Source organism: Oncorhynchus nerka, linkage group LG26 (assembly GCF_034236695.1).
Source record: "Oncorhynchus nerka isolate Pitt River linkage group LG26, Oner_Uvic_2.0, whole genome shotgun sequence".
NCBI lineage: Eukaryota > Metazoa > Chordata > Actinopteri > Salmoniformes > Salmonidae > Oncorhynchus > Oncorhynchus nerka.
The window spans coordinates 50,870,234-50,890,890 of record NC_088421.1 but is presented as its reverse complement, the minus strand read 5'-3'; the positions used below and the strand labels follow the sequence as shown (position 1 = coordinate 50,890,890).

Genomic DNA, 20,657 nt, shown 5'->3' with positions numbered 1-20,657 from the left:
TTGGTAATGGTGAGAGGTTATCATGTTTTGTTGTAGTGTCTGTTATTGATAGTGGTGAGAGGTTATCATGTTTTGTTGTAGTGTCTGTTATTGGTAATGGTGAGAGGTTAGCATGTTTTGTTGTAGCCTCTGTTATTGGTAATGGTGAGAGGTTAGCATGTTTTGTTGTAGTCTGTTATTGGTAATGGTGAGAGGTTAGCATGTTTTGTTGTAGCCTCTGTTATTGGTAATGGTGAGAGGTTATCATGGTTTGTTGTAGTGTCTGTTATTGGTAATGGTGAGAGGTTAGTATGTTTTGTTGTAGCCTCTGTTATTGGTAATGGTGAGAGGTTAGCATGTTTTGTTGTAGCCTCTGTTATTGGTAATGGTGAGAGGTTAGCATGTTTTGTTGTAGCCTCTGTTATTGGTAATGGTGAGAGGTTAGCATGTTTTGTTGTAGCCTCTGTAACTTTCTCACTCATTATTATTAATGATTCGTTAATGATTTGTATTAATCATCAGGATTAATTAGTAGTGTTTAGAAACATTTTATCTACTCTCTTAGACAGAATATTACTCATCATACACCATTCAGTTTCTATTGGGCAAAACACTACCAAAACAAACTGCAAATGAGTCAATGTCACCTCATATGAAACATTTGATCTCAAATCCAAAATGCTGGAGTATAGAGTCACATTTAAAATGTCAGCTTAACTGTCAAAATAGATATGGTGTTGGCTTTATTCTCAATACAATCTAAATCTGATACCTCACTGTCTGTCGTTTGACTGATACTGCTTTTAAACTGGTCTGATCAGTGCTCAAATATTTGTAGTATACATTTTTCTCTCTACAAGAAATATTATGATCATTTATAATCATGAAACATTCCTTCATTTATGAAAAGCAGGTTTCAGGACACTGATGAATCTGAACGTTAAAAAAATATACTGCCACTATTTTCACCACCAAAGAATATAAGTGTGATTTTAATATGATTTGACTCTTTGCAGGCTGTCAGGCTGTCTAGTCACAGAGGAAGGCTGTGCTTCTCTGGTCTCAGCTCTGAGGTCAAACCCCTCACACCTGAGAGAGCTGGATCTGAGGAACAATGACCTGAAGGATTCAGGAGTGAAGCTGCTCTCTGCTGTACTGGGGAATCCCCACTGTAAACTGGAGACTCTGAGGTCAGTATTCCTGTAGTTGGTCAACAAGTGATAACTGTTCACCAGATCCACATGTGTTTACCAGACACACATAGTCCACACCATATGTGTTTGGACAGTGAGGTTTACAGTTTTAAATGTGGTGCTTTGCTCCAGCATTTAGGATTTGAGATATAATGTTTCATATTAGGAGACAGTACAGAATGTCACCTTTTATTTAAGGTTGATGGTGAGAGGTTAGTATGTTTTGTTGTAGTCTCTGTTATTGGTAATGGTGAGAGGTTAGTATGTTTTGTTGTAGTCTCTGTTATTGGTAATGGTGAGAGGTTAGTATGTTTTGTTGTAGCCTCTGTTATTGGTAATGGTGAGAGGTTAGCATGTTTTGTTGTAGCCTCTGTTATTGGTAATGGTGAGAGGTTAGCATGTTTTGTTGTAGTCTGTTATTGGTAATGGTGAGAGGTTAGCATGTTTTGTTGTAGCCTCTGTAACTCTCTCACTCATTATTATTCATGATCTTTCTCAATCATGGCAGTCACAGGCTTGATGTTGTTATTGTGTTCAAAGAATATGGGACCAAATGCTAAACTTGTGACTACTTTAATAGTCTATGAGTGAATTGGTCAGAAATCTTATGACTTCAAATAGGGGGACTAGATACACAAAGGGCTAGATACATTAAATTAAGTGCTTTTATTTTTCTAAATGTTGAAATAGAAATGTATGAAAATACCCTCAAATGAATGGTGACATTATATCACCTCATATGAAACATTAGATCCCAAGTCCAACATTTTGGAGTATAGAGACACATGTAAAATGTTTGTTTCACTGTCAAAATAGATATGGTGTGGACTGTATACTCAATAAAATCTAAATCTGATACCTCACTGTCTAAATAGATATGATGTGGACTGTATACTCAATACAATCTAAATCTGATACCTCACTGTCTAAATAGATATGGTGTGGACTGTTTACTCAATACAATCTAAATCTGATTCCTCACTGTCTAAATAGATATGGTGTGGACTGTATACTCAATACAATCTAAATCTGATACCTCACTGTCTAAATAGATATGGTGTGGACTGTATACTCAATACAATCTAAATCTGATACCTCACTGTCTAAATAGATATGGTGTGGACTGTATACTCAATACAATCTAAATCTGATACCTCACTGTCTGTCTTTTGACTGATACTGCTTTTAAACTGGTCTGGTCAGTCTACTATAATATTTGTACTATACATGTTTCTCTCTACAAGTAATATTATGATCATTTATAATAATAATTATTTCTAATAATGAACCATTCATTTATGAATAGATATGACAGGTTTCAGAACACTGATATATCTGAATATGTTGAATATGTCACCACCAAAGAATAGCAGTGTGGTTTTAATATGATTTGACTCTTTGCAGGCTGTCAGGCTGTCTGGTCACAGAGGAAGGCTGTGCTTCTCTGGTCTCTGCTCTGAGGTCAAACCCCTCACACCTGAGAGAGCTGGACCTAAGCTACAATCACCCAGGAGACAAGGTGTCAGACTGCTCTCTGCTGGACTGGAGGATCCACACTGCAGACTGGAGAAACTCAAGTATGTAGAGGGTTTATGTCAATGTTCATATCAGATATGTTTGAATTAGCAGGCTGGTTAGGACAAACATTCTTAACTTCTTGACTGCCCATCCCTTAAACAGGATAATTGTCATCAGCAACCGCTGAATAGCATAGTGCCTCAGTCAAATAATATTACTAAAAATATTCAAATTCATGAAATCACAAGTGCAATATTGCAAAACACAATTTAGCCTTTTGTTAATTCATCTCATATTTTGAAATTATGCTTTACAGCGAAAGCAATCCAAGCATTTGTGTAAGTTTATCGATCGCATGATAAAACATTAAGTACACTTAGTATCAGGTAGCTTGGTCACGAAAATCAGAAAAGCAATCAAATTAATCGTTTACCTTTGATGATCTTCGGATGTTTTCGTTCACGAGACTCCAAGTTACACAACAAATGTTCCATAAAGATTATGTTTAGATTCAAAATACCTCCGTTTGTTTGTCGCGTTATGTTCAGAAATCCACAGGAAAGAACGGTCACAACAACGCAGACGAAAATTCAAATAGTTTCCATAATGTCCACAGAAACATGTCAAACGTTTTTTATAATCAATTAGCCTGTGGGCTATGCGATTTCAAACAATATACCGTTTTTTTTTTTTAAAGAAGCTACTTCAAATGTACTTTAGTGAAAACTTCCCCAGCTTCCCCAGCCTCATGGACACGCCTATGCCTTCTAATTGTGGCATAAACACAACCAGTCATGATGTTTTCATCTGATTGTCAAACAATCACTTAACCAAGGCGCTCCTGTAGCCTACCTGCACACATTCCTCAGGTTGTTTTTAAAATATATAATCAATAATATATCAACCGCAAATGTCTTTCACAGTAGGAGAGGGAAAAACAATAACTGTCCATATTCTGTTGCGAGCAAAACTCATGTGACCACTTGACACAATGTCATCGTTCTGGCTCATTTTTCAAAATAAAAGCCTGAAACTATGTCTGAAGACTGTTGACACCTGGTTGATATCCCTTTAAATGGAGCAATGTGAGGCTATGGAACATGTATACTACTTCCGGCGCCGACAGAGATGGCCGCCTCGCCGCGTTCCTAGGAAACTATGCAGTTTTTTGTTTTTTTACGTGTTATTTCTTACATTGGTACCCCAGGCCATCTTAGGTTTCATTACATACAGTCGAGAAGAACTACTGAACATAAGAGCAGCGTCAACTCACCATCAGTACGACCAAGAATATGACTTTCGCGAAGCGGATCCTGCGTTCTGCCTTTCACCCAGGACAACGGAATGGATCCCAGCCGGCGACCCCAAAAAACTACTTTGAAAAAGGGGAAAACGAACCGGTCCTCTGGTAGACTCCGGAGACGGGCACATTGTGCACCACTCCCTAGCATTCTCCTCGCCAATGACCAGTCTCTTGACAACAAGGTTGATGAAATCCGAGCAAGGGTAGCATTCCAGAGGGACATCAGAGACTGTAACGTTCTTTGCTTCACGGAAACATGGCTCACTGGAGAGACGCTTTCGGAGACGGTGCAGCCAGCTGGTTTCTCCACGCATCGCGCCGACAGAAACAAACATCTTTCTGGTAAGAAGAAGGGCGGGGGCATATGCTTTATGGTTAACGGGACGTGGTGTGATCATAACAACATACAGGAACTCAAGTCCTTCTGTTAACCTGATTTAGAATTCCTCAAAATCAAATGTAGACCGCATTATCTACCAAGGGAATTCTCTTCGATTATAATCACAGCCGTATATATTCCCCCCCAAGCAGACACATCGATGGCTCTGAACGAACTTTATTTGACTCTTTGCAAACTGGAATCCATATATCCGGAGGCTGCATTCATTGTAGCTGGGGATTTTAACAAGGCTAATCTGAAAACAAGACTCCCTAAAGTTTATCAGCATATCGATTGCGCAACCAGGGCTGGAAAAACCTTGGATCATTGCTATTCCAACTTCCGCGACGCATATAAGGCCCTGCCCCGCCCTCCTTTCGGAAAAGCTGACCACGACTCCATTTTGCTGATCCCTGCCTACAGACAGAAACTAAAACAAGAAGCTCCGCGCTGAGGTCTGTTCAACGCTGGTCCGACCAATCTGATTCCACACTCCAAGACTGCTTCCATCACGTGGACTGGGATATGTTCCGTATTGCGTCAGACGACAACATTGACGAATACGCTGATTCGGTGTGCGAGTTCATTAGAACGTGCATTGAAGATGTCGTTCCCATAGCAACGATTAAAACATTCCCAAACCAGAAACCGTGGATTGATGGCAGCATTCGCGTGAAACTGAAAGCGCGAACCACTGCTTTTAATCAGGGCAAGGTGACTGGAAACATGACTGAATACAAACAGTGTAACTATTCCTCCGCAAGGCAATCAAACAAGCTAAGCGTCAGTATAGAGACAAAGTAGAATCTCAATTCAACGGCTCAGACACAAGAGGTATGTGGCAGGGTCTACAGTCAATCACGGATTACAAAAAGAAAACCAGCACCGTCACGGACCAGGATGTCTTGCTCCCAGGCAGACTAAATAACTTTTTTTGCCCGCTTTGAGGACAATACAGTGCCACTGACACTGCCCGCAACTAAAACATGCGGACTCTCCTTCACTGCAGCCGACGTGAGGAAAACATTTAAACGTGTCAACCCTCGCAAGGCTGCAGGCCCAGACGGCATCCCCAGCCGCGCCCTCAGAGCATGCGCAGACCAGCTGGCTGGTGTGTTTACGGACATATTCAATCAATCCCTATCCCAGTCTGTTGTTCCCACATGCTTCAAGAGGGCCACCATTGTTCCTGTTCCCAAGAAAGCTAAGGTAGCTGAGCTAAACGACTACCGCCCCCGTAGCACTCACTTCCGTCATCATGAAGTGCTTTGAGAGACTAGTCAAGGACCATATCACCTCCACCCTACCTGACACCCTAGACCCACTCCAATTTGCTTACCGCCCAAATAGGTCCACAGACGATGCAATCTCAACCACACTGCACACTGCCCTAACCCACCTGGACAAGAGGAATACCTATGTGAGAATGCTGTTCATCGACTACAGCTCGGCATTTAACACCATAGTGCCCTCCAAGCTCGTCATCAAGCTCGAGACCCTGGGTCTCGACCCCGCCCTGTGCACCTGGGTACTGGACTTCCTGACGGGCCACCCCAGGTGGTAAGGGTAGGCAACAACATCTCCACCCCGCTGATCCTCAACACTGGGGCCCCACAAGGGTGCGTTCTGAGCCCTCTCCTGTACTCCCTGTTCACCCACGACTGTGTGGCCACGCACGCCTCCAACTCAATCATCAAGTTTGCGGATGACACAACAGTGGTATTCTTGATTACCAACAACGACGATACGGCCTACAGGGAGGAGGTGAGGGCCCTCAGAGTGTGGTGTCAGGAAAATAACCTCACACTCAACGTCAACAAAACTAAGGAGATGATTGTGGACTTCAGGAAACAGCAGAGGGAACACCCCCCTATCCACATCGATGGAACAGTAGTGGAGAGGGTAGTAAGTTTTAAGTTCCTCGGCGTACACATCACAGACAAACTGAATTGGTCCACCCACACAGACAGCATCGTAAAGAAGGCGCAGGAGCGCCTCTTCAACCTCAGGAGGCTGAAGAAATTCGGCTTGTCACCAAAAGCACTCACAAACTTCTACAGATGCACAATCGAGAGCATCCTGTCGGGCTGTATCACCGCCTGGTACGGCAACTGCTCCGCCCACAACCGTAAGGCTCTCCAGAGGGTAGTGAGGTCTGCACAACGCATCACCGGGGGCAAACTACCTGCCCTCCAGGACACCTACACCACCCGATGTTACAGGAAGGCCATAAAGATCATCAAGGACAACAACCACCCAAGCCACTGCCTGTTCACCCCGCTATCATCCAGAAGGCGAGGTCAGTACAGGTGCATCAAAGCTGAGACCGACAGACTGAAAAACAGCTTCTATCTCAAGGCTATCAGACTGTTAAACAGCCACCATTGAGTGGCTGCTGCCAACACACTGTCATTGACACTGACCCAACTCCAGCCACTTTAATAATGGGAATTGATGGAAAATGATGTAAAATATATCACTAGCCACTTTAAACAATGCTACCTAATATAATGTTTACATACCCTACATTATTCATCTCATATGTATATGTATATACTGTACTCTATATCATCTACTACATCCTTATGTAATACATGTATCACTAGCCACTTTAACTATGCCACTTTGTTTACATACTCATCTCATATGTATATACTGCACTCAATACCATCTACTGTATCTTGCCTATGCCGCTCTGTACCGTCACTCATTCATATATCTTTATGTACAGATTCCTTATCCCCTTACACTTGTGTCTATAAGGTAGTAGTTTTGGAATTGTTAGCTAGATTACTTGTTGGTTATTACTGCATTGTCAGATCTAGAAGCACAAGCATTTCGCTACACTCGCACTAACATCTGCTAACCATGTGTATGTGACAAATAAAATTAGATTTGATTTGATTTGATGGAGTTTTCAAAATAGAAGCAACTTCCTGGTTTGATTTTTCTCAGGGTTTCGCATGCAATATCAGTTCTGTTATACTCACAGACACACACACACACACACACACTGGACACACACACATACTGGACACACACACACACACACTGGACACACAGACTGGACACACACACACTTACTGGACACACACATTCTTACCAACGCTTGACTGTGTGTGTGTGTGTGTGTGTGTGTGTGTGTGTGTGTGTGTGTGTGTGTGTGAGTGAGTTCAGGTGTATCCCCAATGACTGTCTGTTCTTCTGCTTACCGCTACAGTGTGGAACATGGTGGAGAGAACACAATGAAACCTGGACTTAGAAAATGTGAGTATTGACTGCTGTGAAGAATATGACTAAGAATAAGTCTTAATTCAAGTTAAGTCAAAGTCAAAGACCACCATCATTACTTACTTGGTTATATTAAATATCAGCTGTAGTTCCACAGAAGCAGAAATCAGGGACACCAACGTTTACAAAGAGTTGCTTTAAGTGTGTGTGTGTGTGTGTGTGTGTGTGTGTGTGTGTGTGTGTGTGTAATTAATAGGAATAAGTGTGTTTTATATTACCATACACTATAACATATGATCATTCAACAAGTCTCAAGTTACCTTAACTTCTCCTTTTGATACCTAGAAACATCTACATTAAATGAATTAGTGAAAAGTGAGTTAACATTCTAATGTGAATGATGATGATTTCTAATATTGTGTCTGGTTTCATCCATCAGATGTCTGTGATCTCACACTGGACCCAAACACAGTAGACAGATGCCTCTCTCTGTCTGAGGAGAACAGAAAGGTGACATGTAGGACAGAGGAGCAGCCGTATCCTGATCACCCAGAGAGATTTGAGGACTGTGGACAGGTGCTGTGTAGAGAGGGTCTGACTGGGCGCTGTTACTGGGAGGTAGAGTGGAGTGGGAGAGGGGCTGATATAGGAGTGACATATAAAGGAATCAGCAGGAGAGGAAGGGGTGATGACTGTTGTCTTGGATGGAATGACAAGTCCTGGAGTCTGTTCTGCTCTCACAACAGTTACATTGCCTGGCACAATGAGAATCCCACGACCATAGTCGTCCCCTCCTCCAGCTCCCACAGAGTAGGAGTGTATCTGGACTGGCCAGCCGGCACTCTGTCCTTCTATAGAGCCTCCTCTGACACGTTGACCCACCTGTACACATTCACCTCCACATTCACTGAGCCCCTCTATCCAGGGTTTAGGGTTCATGATGATTCCTCAGTGACTCTGTAAATAATAACCTGAAACACATACACACACACTCACACACTGGACACACAAACACACACACACACACTGGACACACACACACACACACACACACACACTGGACACACACACACACTCACACATTGGACACACAAACATACAGGACACACACACACAAACACACAGGACAAATACACACACGCTGGACACAGACTCAGACTGACACATACACACACATACATATTGGCACACACACACTGGACACACACACACAGGACACACACACTCACATACACAATCACACAGCGGACACACACAATCAAACAGAGGACACACACTCACTGACACACACGCTGGACACTCACACACACAGGGCACACACAGAGGGCACACACTGACACACACACACATTCACACGTAGAGGACACACACACACAGTGGACACACACTAGACACACACACACACACACACACGGAGGATGCACACACTGAGACACACACACACAGGACAAACACACACATACTGTTGGGTTTATTTTTTTGTTCAGCATAAGCTACGGACAACGAACACAAGTACATTTTAATCGATGGCAATTTGAACGTGATGAGATCCCATTGTGGTGCCATTCATCCACAGCCATCATCTCATGTTTTAGCATGATAATGCACAGAGATACCGTGATAAGATCCCATTGTCGTGCCATTCATCCACCGCCATCATCTCATGTTTCAGCATGATAATGCACAGAGATACCGTGATAAGATCCCATTGTGGTGCCATTCATCCACCGCCATCACCTCATGTTTCAGCATGATAATGCACAGAGATACCGTAATAAGATCCCATTGTCGTGCCATTCATCTGCTGCCATCACCTCATGTTTCAGCATGATAATGCACAGAGATACCGTGATGAGATCCCATTGTCGTGCCATTCATCTGCTGCCATCAGCTCATGTTTCAGCATGATAATGCACAGATATACCGTGATGAGATCCCACTGTCGTGCCATTCATCTGCTGCCATCACCTCATGTTTCAGCATGATAATGCACGGCCCGATGTGGCAAGCATTTGTACACAATTTCTGGGAGCTGAAAAAACACAGTTCTTCCATGGCCTGACTACTCACTAGACATGTCACCCATTGAGCATGTTTGTGATGCTCTGGATAGACATGTTACCTATTGAGCATGTTTGGGATGCTCTGGATAGACATGTCACCTATTGAGCATGTTTGGGATGCTCTGGATAGACATGTCACCTATTGAGCATGTTTGGGATGCTCTGGATAGACATGTCACCTATTGAGCATGTTTGGGATGCTCTGGATAGACATGTCACCCATTGAGCATGTTTGGGATGCTCTGGATAGACATGTCACACATTGAGCATGTTTGGGATGCTCTGGATAGACATGTCACCCATTGAGCATGTTTGGGATGCTCTGGATAGACATGTCACCTATTGATTATGTTTGGGATGCTCTGGATAGACATGTCACCTATTGAGCATGTTTGGGATGCTCTGGATAGACATGTCACCCATTGAGCATGTTTGGGATGCTCTGGATAGACATGTCACACATTGAGCATGTTTGGGATGCTCTGGATAGACATGTCACCCATTGAGCATGTTTGGGATGCTCTGGATAGACATGTCACCTATTGATTATGTTTGGGATGCTCTGGATAGACATGTCACCTATTGAGCATGTTTGGGATGCTCTGGATAGATGTGTACGACAGCGTGTTCCAATTCCCGCCAATATCCAGCAACTTTGAACAGCCATTGAAAAGGACTGGGTCAACATTCCACAGGCCACAATTAACAGCCTGATCAACTCAAGGTGAAGGAGATGTGTCGCGCTGCATGAGGCAAATGGTGGTCACAACAGATACTGACTGGTTTTCTGATCCACACTCCTACTGTTTTATTTTAAGGTGTCTGATAATCATATTCATATCTGTATTCCCAGTCATGTGAAATCCATAGACTAGGGCCTAATGAATTTAGTATTTCAACTGACTGATGTCCTTATGTGAACTGAAACTCACTAAAATGCTTGAAATTGTTGAATGTTGGGTTTATTTTATTGTTCAGTTTAATAAAAAGATCAGTATTCAATGTTTTATGTTTGTCATTCCTTCCTTTCACTAAATGGTAGTAACACTAAGTCATTCCATCCTTTCACTAAATGGTAGTAACACTAAGTCATTCCATCCTTTCACTAAATGGTAGTAACACTAAGTCATTCCATCCTTTCACTAAATGGTAGTAACACTAAGTCATTCCATCCTTTCACTAAATGGTAGTAACACTCTGAAGTCCTTCCATCCTTTCACTAAATGGTAGTAACACTCTGAAGTCATTCCTTCCTTTCACTAAATGGTAGTAACACTAAGTCATTCCATCCTTTCACTAAATGGTAGTAACACTAAGTCATTCCATCCTTTCACTAAATGGTAGTAACACTAAGTCATTCCATCCTTTCACTAAATGGTAGTAACACTAAGTCATTCCATCCTTTCACTAAATGGTAGTAACACTCTGAAGTCATTCCTTCCTTTCACTAAATGGTAGTAACACTAAGTCATTCCATCCTTTCACTAAATGGTAGTAACACTAAGTCATTCCTTCCTTTCACTAAATGGTAGTAACACTAAGTCATTCCATCCTTTCACTAAATGGTAGTAACACTAAGTCATTCCATCCTTTCACTAAATGGTAGTAACACTAAGTCATTCCATCCTTTCACTAAATTGTAGTAACACTAAGTCATTCCATCCTTTCACTAAATGGTAGTAACACTAAGTCATTCCATCCTTTCACTAAATGGTAGTAACACAAAGTCATTCCATCCTTTCACTAAATGGTAGTAACACTAAGTCATTCCTTCCTTTCACTAAATGGTAGTAACACAAAGTCATTCCATCCTTTCACTAAATGGTAGTAACACTAAGTCATTCCATCCTTTCACTAAATGGTAGTAACACTAAGTCATTCCATCCTTTCACTAAATGGTAGTAACACAAAGTCATTCCATCCTTTCACTAAATGGTAGTAACACTAAGTCATTCCATCCTTTCACTAAATGGTAGTAACACTCTGAAGTCATTCCTTCCTTTCACTAAATGGTAGTAACACTAAGTCATTCCATCCTTTCACTAAATGGTAGTAACACTAAGTCATTCCATCCTTTCACTAAATGGTAGTAACACAAAGTCATTCCATCCTTTCACTAAATGGTAGTAACACTAAGTCATTCCATCCTTTCACTAAATGGTAGTAACACTCTGAAGTCATTCCTTCTTTTCACTAAATGGTAGTAACACTAAGTCATTCCATCCTTTCACTAAATGGTAGTAACACTCTGAAGTCATTCCTTCCTTTCACTAAATGGTAGTAACACTAAGTCATTCCATCCTTTCACTAAATGGTAGTAACACTAAGTCATTCCTTCCTTTCACTAAATGGTAGTAACACTAAGTCATTCCATCCTTTCACTAAATGGTAGTAACACTAAGTCATTCCATCCTTTCACTAAATGGTAGTAACACTAAGTCATTCCATCCTTTCACTAAATTGTAGTAACACTAAGTCATTCCATCCTTTCACTAAATGGTAGTAACACTAAGTCATTCCATCCTTTCACTAAATGGTAGTAACACTAAGTCATTCCATCCTTCCACTAAATGGTAGTAACACTAAGTCATTCCATCCTTTCACTAAATGGTAGTAACACTCTGAAGTCATTCCATCCTTTCACTAAATGGTAGTAACACTAAGTCATTCCATCCTTTCACTAAATGGTAGTAACACTAAGTCATTCCATCCTTTCACTAAATGGTAGTAACACTAAGTCATTCCATCCTTTCACTAAATGGTAGTAACACTCTGAAGTCATTCCTTCCTTTCACTAAATGGTAGTAACACCAAGTCATTCCATCCTTTCACTAAATGGTAGTACCACTAAGTCATTCCATCCTTTCACTAAATGGTAGTAACACTAAGTCATTCCATCCTTTCACTAAATGGTAGTAACACTAAGTCATTCCATCCTTTCACTAAATGGTAGTAACACTAAGTCATTCCATCCTTTCACTAAAGCTCTAAACTAATGTTTTATTGACAGATGTTAAATGTTCTGGATTTTGATGATTAAATCCCATATAGCCTACTGGCCAGGACTTTGATATGGCATCTTCTGATTGGGTGTCTCAGGTCAGGACTTTGTTATGGCATCTTCTGATTGGGTGTCTCAGGTCAGGACTTTGTTATGGCATCTTCTGATTGGGTGTCTCAGGTCAGGTCTGAGCCATGATCAGAATGTGTCTCTGTCTATTTCCAGCCCTGCCATTTCTACCTGTCCTGATCTAGTGTTTGACCCCTGACCTCCTCACACCGTCTCACTGTCCATGTCTGCTTTTAGCTCCCACCTCTACTTCACTGTGTTATAATGGACCTTATGCTTGTTATGTCACCTCTGTAACCAGGTATCAAACATACTGACCTTTCTGACCCTGTCCCATGGCCCTACTTCACTGTGTTATAATGGACCTTATGCTTGTTATGTCACCTCTGTAACCAGGTACCAAACATACTGACCTTTCTGACCCTGTCCCATGGCCCTACTTCACTGTGTTATAATGGACCTTATGCTTGTTATGTCACCTCTGTAACCAGGTATCAAACATACTGACCTTTCTGACCCTGTCCCATGGTTCTACTTTCTATAACTGAACATTTAAAGTCCTCTGAGTTTTGTTTACTGTCCATTTACTTATGTATGATGTATTTGTTGTGTATTGGGGTTGTGCCGCAGAGCATCATGGGGGTTTGTATGTGTTGAGATGATCACGTTCCAGATAAATGGTTGAACTGATTCCTGTCTCCCGTCTCATCATTATTGAATTGTTATACAGACCTGGTTATGAAACCCACAAAACATAACGAAAGATTGTCGATGAGTCTGAATCTACAGGTGTCACGTTCTGACCTTTATTTCCTTTGTTTTGTCATTATTTAGTATGGTCAGGGCGTGAGTTGGGTGGGCAGTCTATGTTTGTTTTTCTATGTTTTGGGGGTATTTCTATGTTTCGGCCTAGTATGGTTCTCAATCAGAGGCAGGTGTCATTAGTTGTCTCTGATTGAGAATCATACTTAGGTAGCCTGGGTTTCACTGTGTGTTTGTGGGTGATTGTTCCTGTTTTGCACCAGATAGGGCTGTTTTTGGTTTTCCACGTTTATTGTTTTGTAGTGTTCATGTTTATCTGTTTTTATTAAACATGAGTCAATATAACCACGCTGCGTTTTGGTCCTCCTCTACTTCACCAGAGGAAAACCCTGACAACACATGAGTCAATATAACCACGCTGCGTTTTGGTCCTCCTCTACTTCACCACAGGAAAACCCTGACAACAGGAACTATTCTGTCTGGAAGGAGTCGGTTTTTACAACTGTTTAAAACTGATTTTCTGTGGTTCAGTCAAGGCTCATGTTAACACAGTGTATTACTAGCAGAGGCAAGTGCATAGTGGAGCTAACAGAGAGAGTTAACATCATCATGGAGGGAAGTGGAGCTAACAGAGAGAGTTAACATCATCATGGAGGGAAGTGGAGCTAACAGAGAGAGTTAACATCATCATGGAGGGAAGTGGAGCTAACAGAGGGAGTTAACATCATCATGGAGGGAAGTGGAGCTAACAGAGAGAGTTAACATCATCATGGAGGGAAGTGGAGCTAACAGAGAGAGTTAACATCATCATGGAGGGAAGTGGAGCTAACAGAGAGAGTTAACATCATCATGGAGGGAAGTGGAGCTAACAGAGAGAGTTACCATCATCATGGAGGGAAGTGGAGCTAACAGAGGGAGTTAACATCATCATGGAGGGAAGTGGAGCTAACAGAGAGAGTTAACATCATCATGGAGGGAAGTGGAGCTAACAGAGAGAGTTAACATCATCATGGAGGGAAGTGGAGCTAACAGAGAGAGTTAACATCGTCATGGAGGGAAGTGGAGCTAACAGAGAGAGTTAACATCATCATGGAGGGAAGTGGAGCTAACAGAGAGAGTTAACATCATCATGGAGGAAGTGGAGCTAACAGAGAGAGTTAACATCATCATGGAAGGAAGTGGAGCTAACAGAGGGAGTTAACATCATCATGGAGGGAAGTGGAGCTAACAGAGAGTTAACATCATCATGGAGGGAAGTGGAGCTAACAGAGAGAGTTAACATCATCATGGAGGGAAGTGGAGCTAACAGAGAGAGTTAACATCATCATGGAGGGAAGTGGAGCTAACAGAGAGAGTTAACATCATCATGGAGGGAAGTGGAGCTAACAGAGAGAGTTAACATCATCATGGAGGGAAGTGGAGCTAACAGAGAGAGTTAACATCATCATGGAGGGAAGTGGAGCTAACAGAGAGAGTTACCATCATCATGGAGGGAAGTGGAGCTAACAGAGGAGTTAACATCATCATGGAGGGAAGTGGAGCTAACAGAGAGAGTTAACATCATCATGGAGGGAAGTGGAGCTAACAGAGAGAGTTAACATCATCATGGAGGGAAGTGGAGCTAACAGAGAGTTAACATCATCATGGAGGGAAGTGGAGCTAACAGAGAGTTAACATCATCATGGAGGAAGTGGAGCTAACAGAGGAGTTAACATCATCATGGAGGGAAGTGGAGCTAACAGAGAGAGTTAACATCATCATGGAGGGAAGTGGAGCTAATGGAGGGAAGTGGAGAGAGAGTTAACATCATCATGGAGGGAAGTGGAGCTAACAGAGAGAGTTAACATCATCATGGAGGGAAGTGGAGCTAACAGAGAGAGTTAACATCATCATGGAGGGAAGTGGAGCTAACAGAGAGAGTTAACATCATCATGGAGGAAGTGGAGCTAACAGAGAGAGTTAACATCATCATGGAAGGAAGTGGAGCTAACAGAGAGAGTTAACATCATCATGGAGGGAAGTGGAGCTAACAGAGAGAGTTAACATCATCATGGAGGAAGTGGAGCTAACAGAGAGAGTTAACATCATCATGGAGGGAAGTGGAGCTAACAGAGAGAGTTAACATCATCATGGAGGGAAGTGGAGCTAACAGAGAGAGTTAACATCATCATGGAGGGAAGTGGAGCTAACAGAGAGAGTTATCATTTTACATTTACATTTAAGTCATTTAGCAGAAGCTCTTATCCAGAGCGACTTACAAATTGGTGCGTTCACCTTAAGACATCCAGTGGAACAGCCACTTTACAATAGTGCATCTAAATCTTTTAAGGGGGGTGAGAAGGATTACTTTATCCTATCCTAGGTATTCCTGAAAGAGGTGGGGTTTCAGGTGTCTCCGGAAGGAATCACCCATCATGAAGGGCAGAAAAGGACCCGAGACGGATGTCGGAGCGGGAAAACAATTTGATTAAAACGGGAGAAATATACAGTGATTAAAAGAAAGGACATTAATTACACTTAAACCAAAGAACTTTGGAATTTAAAACTGCTAAATGAGCGAAGTGAATAAAGATCACGTGACTGAGGAAATTATTGCTGTGGTTGAGGACAATACTGAAGTGAGTGACAATCAGGAGCCTATTGAATAATGAAAAATGTCTGGAATTGTTGGTACCATTGGACAGTCGAGCTCATATACAGAAAGGTTTGAATATTCTGTTCTTGCAAATTACATTGATGAGGACATCATTGTGCTTATAGTTTTTAGTGTAATGGGGCCAAAGACATGTAATTTACTAGTCAGCCTGTTACATCCAGACAGAACAGGTAATAAGACGTATGGGGATGTTGTGAAGATACTGAAAGGACCTGTTTCACCAGAACCACTAGTTAATACTGAAAGGACCTGTTTCACCAGAACCACTAGTTAATACTTAAAGGACATGTTTCACCAGAACCACTAGTTAATACTGAAAGGACCTGTTTCACCAGAACCACTAGTTAATACTGAAAGGACCTGTTTCACCAGAACCACTAGTTAATACTTAAAGGACCTGTTTCACCAGAACCACTAGTTAATACTGAAAGGACCTGTTTCACCAGAACCACTAGTTAATACTGAAAGGACCTGTTTCACCAGAACCACTAGTTAATACTGAAAGGACCTGTTTCACCAGAACCACTAGTTAATACTGAAAGGACCTGTTTCACCAGAACCACTAGTTAATACTGAAAGGACCTGTTTCACCAGAACCACTAGTTAATACTGAAAGGACCTGTTTCACCAGAACCACTAGTTAATACTGAAAGGACATGTTTCACCAGAACCACTAGTTAATACTTAAAGGACATGTTTCACCAGAACCACTAGTTAATACTGAAAGGACCTGTTTCACCAGAACCACTAGTTAATACTGAAAGGACCTGTTTCACCAGAACCACTAGTTAATACTTAAAGGACATGTTTCACCAGAACCACTAGTTAATACTGAAATGACCTGTTTCACCAGAACCACTAGTTAATACTGAAAGGACCTGTTTCACCAGAACCACTAGTTAATACTGAAAGGACATGTTTCACCAGAACCACTAGTTAATACTGAAAGGACCTGTTTCACCAGAACCACTAGTTAATACTGAAAGGACATGTTTCACCAGAACCACTAGTTAATACTGAAAGGTTCAGGTTCCACAGGACACATCAGGAAGAGGGAGAATCAGGACCAATGTTTGCTGCTGCAGTAAAGAACCTATCAGAACACTGAGTTGAATGGTGTTCTAAATGACATCATAAGAGACAGACTAGAATGTGGCTACGGAGTGAAGATGCACCAAAGAGACTGTTGACTGAGGGTCATCTGACCTTGGTGAAGGACATTGAAATCACTGTGTCCATGGAAGTAGCTGCTGAAGAGGAATTCATCAGGAACTTAGTGGGTTCATCTAACAATCCTAATCACCAGCTGATACATTATAATCTCATAAACAGGGTTCACCTTCCACCTAGAAAACATCATTTAATGAAAACCATAACCTCTCCTCTGTGTGATCTATGTAATCAAGGTGCCTTGGGATCCTTTCTGCAAATGCAGGTTTTCTACTTTGCTCTTTAATTATTTGTTACTTTTATTCTATTCTAATCACATTTTATTATTTGCTCTTTAATTATTTGATTATTAATTATAATTATTTAATTATTTGGTACCTGTTGTATTCAGCATTTCACTGTAAGGTATTTCATGGTACCTGTTGTATTCAGCATTTCACTGTAAGGTATTTCATGGTACCTGTTGTATTCAGCATTTCACTGTAAGGTATTTCATGGTACCTGTTGTATTCAGCATTTCACTGTAAGGTATTTCATGGTACCTGTTGTATTCAGCATTTCACTGTAAGGTATTTCATGGTACCTGTTGTAGTCAGCATTTCACTGTAAGGTATTTCATGGTACCTGTTGTATTCAGACATTTCACATTTCACTGTCAAGGTATTTCATGGTACCTGTTGTATTCAGCATTTCACTGTAAGGTATTTCATGGTACCTGTTGTATTCAGCATTTCACTGTAAGGTATTTCATGGTACCTGTTGTATTCAGCATTTCACTGTAATTACTGTTGTGGGTTTTCATGGTACCTGTTGTAGTCAGCATTTCACTGTAATTGGTATTTCATGGTACTGATTGTCTGTTGTATTCAACATTTCACTGTAAGGTATTTCATGGTACCTGTTGTATTCAGCATTTCACTGTATTTGGTATTTCATGGTTTACCTGAAACCATAAAAATAATTACTGTTGTGGGACCTACTGATTGTCTCATCATAACTACTGTTGTGGGTTTAATTTGATTTGCATCATAACTACTGTTGTGGGTTTAACCTACTGATTGTCTGTTCATCATAACTACTGTTGTGGTTTATCTGTCAACTCATAACTACATAAACTGATCATCATAACTACTGTTGTGGGTTTAACCTACTGATTGTCTGTTCATCATAACTACTGTTGTGGGTTTAACCTACTGATTGTCTGTTCATCATAACTACTGTTTGGGTTTTAACCTACTGATTGGTTCATTTACCTACTGATTGTCTGTTCATCATAACTACTGTTGTGGGTTTAACCTACTGATTGTCTGATTGTCTGTTCATCATAACTACTGTTGTGGGTTTAACCTACTGTCTCATCATAACTATTGTGGGTCTGATTGTTCATCATAACTACTGTTGTGGGTTTAACCTACTGATTGATTGGGTTTCTGTTCATCATAACTACTGTTGTGGGTTTAACCTACTGATTGTCTGTTCATCATAACTACTGTTGTGGGTTTAACCTACTGATTGTCTGTTCATCATAACTACTGTTGTGGGTTTAACCTACTGATTGTCTCATCATAACTACTGTTGTGGGTTTAACCTACTGATTGTCTCATCATAACTACTGTTGTGGGTTTAACCTACTGATTGTCATCATAACTACTGTTGTGGGTTTAACCTACTGATTGTCTGTTCATCATAACTACTGTTGTGGGTTTAACCTACTGATTGTCTGTTCATCATAACTACTGTTGTGGGTTTAACCTACTGATTGTCTGTTCATCATAACTACTGTTGTGGGTTTAACCTACTGATTGTCTGTTCATCATAACTACTGTTGTGGGTTTAACCTACTGATTGTCTCATCATAACTACTGTTGTGGGTTTAACCTACTGATTGTCTGTTCATCATAACTACTGTTGTGGGTTTAACCTACTGATACTGATTGTCTGTTCATCATAACTACTGTTGTGGGTTTAACCTACTGATTGTCTGTTCATCATAACTACTGTGTGGGTTTAACCTACTGATTGTCTCATCATTTACATTTATCATTTGCAGATAACTACTGTTGTGGGTTTTACCTACTGATTGTCTCATCATAACTACTGTTGTGGGTTTAACCTACTGATTGTCTGTTCATCATAACTACTGTTGTGGGTTTAACCTACTGATTGTACTGTTTGGGTTTATTCATCATAACTACTGTTGTGGGTTTAACCTACTGATTGTCTCATTATCATAACTACTGTTGTGGGTTTTACCTACTGATTGTCTGTTCATCATAACTACTGTTGTGGGTTTAACCTACTGATTGTTCATCATAACTACTGTTGTGGGTTTACTGATTGTTCATCATAACTACTGTTGTGGTTTAACCTACTGATTGGTACTGTTGTGGGTTTTTACTCTACTGATTGTCTGTTCATCATACTGTTGTGGGTTTAACCTCTGATGTTCATCATAACTACTGTTGTGGTTTTAACCTACTGATTGTCTGTTCATACTACTGTTGGGTTTAACCTACTGATTGTCTGTTCATCATAACTACTGTTGTGGGCACTGATTGTCTGTTCATCATAACTACTGGTCGTGGGTTTCAAGGGATCATCATTTACATATATTTTGCTCCACTGTGTTGTGCTGTTGTGGGTTTTTACCTACTGATTGTCTCATCATAACTACTGTTGTGGGTTTAACCTACTGATTGTCTGTTCATCATAACTACTGTTGTGGGTTTAACCTACTGATTGTCTGTTCTCATAACTACGTGGGTTTAAGTTCATCATAACTTGGGTTTCCAGGATTGGGTTTTTATTTAGTTCATCATAACTATTGGGTTGTATCTAAATGACAATTTGATATATGCCTGTTGATATGGAGGATTGGTTTATGGTTCTGGGGTTTGTAACATAGGTAAGATGTTTTATATTCATCATATGTTTGAGTTACTTCTCTGAACAGTTATCTGTTTTCAAGATTATGTCTATGCTGTCTGACTATGTGTGTTCTTTGCTATTAAAGGATCTCAGTTGCAATGTGTTTAGTAAGGGGCTCTCAGAGAATTCATTGATAGAAACTGAATTGCCTGAGAGTCACAGGGTTGTGATGGAGCTCATATAATTAAAGATGGACTTTGATAACTAACTCTGACTGTGTGTGGCTTGCGCTCATGATTTGGTAAATAGAGGACATTTCCTACGACATTTGGCGACGAGGAGGGATGTGAATCTTCACTCGGTGACCGTTCCTACGATCTAGGTAAATAAATTGTGCACGAGGGATCCCTAAACTTGGGATCTCAGGGAGAACCACACTTCGGGAACGAAGCAGATGGACCAACC

At 41.0% G+C, this 20,657-nt stretch overlaps 1 protein-coding gene across 1 annotated transcript in view; it reads left to right on the top strand.

The window, feature by feature from the left end:
- Positions 1-13,426, top strand: part of LOC135564818 (NACHT, LRR and PYD domains-containing protein 12-like) — a 40,833-nt gene extending 27,407 nt beyond the window's left edge. The window contains 5 exon segments of the mRNA XM_065010888.1: positions 996-1,169; positions 2,577-2,686; positions 2,689-2,749; positions 7,593-7,639; positions 8,043-13,426. Of these exon segments, the coding sequence (XP_064866960.1) occupies positions 996-1,169; positions 2,577-2,686; positions 2,689-2,749; positions 7,593-7,639; positions 8,043-8,566 (916 nt within the window). The 3' untranslated portion in view covers positions 8,567-13,426.
- Positions 13,427-20,657: the final 7,231 nt, after the last annotated feature.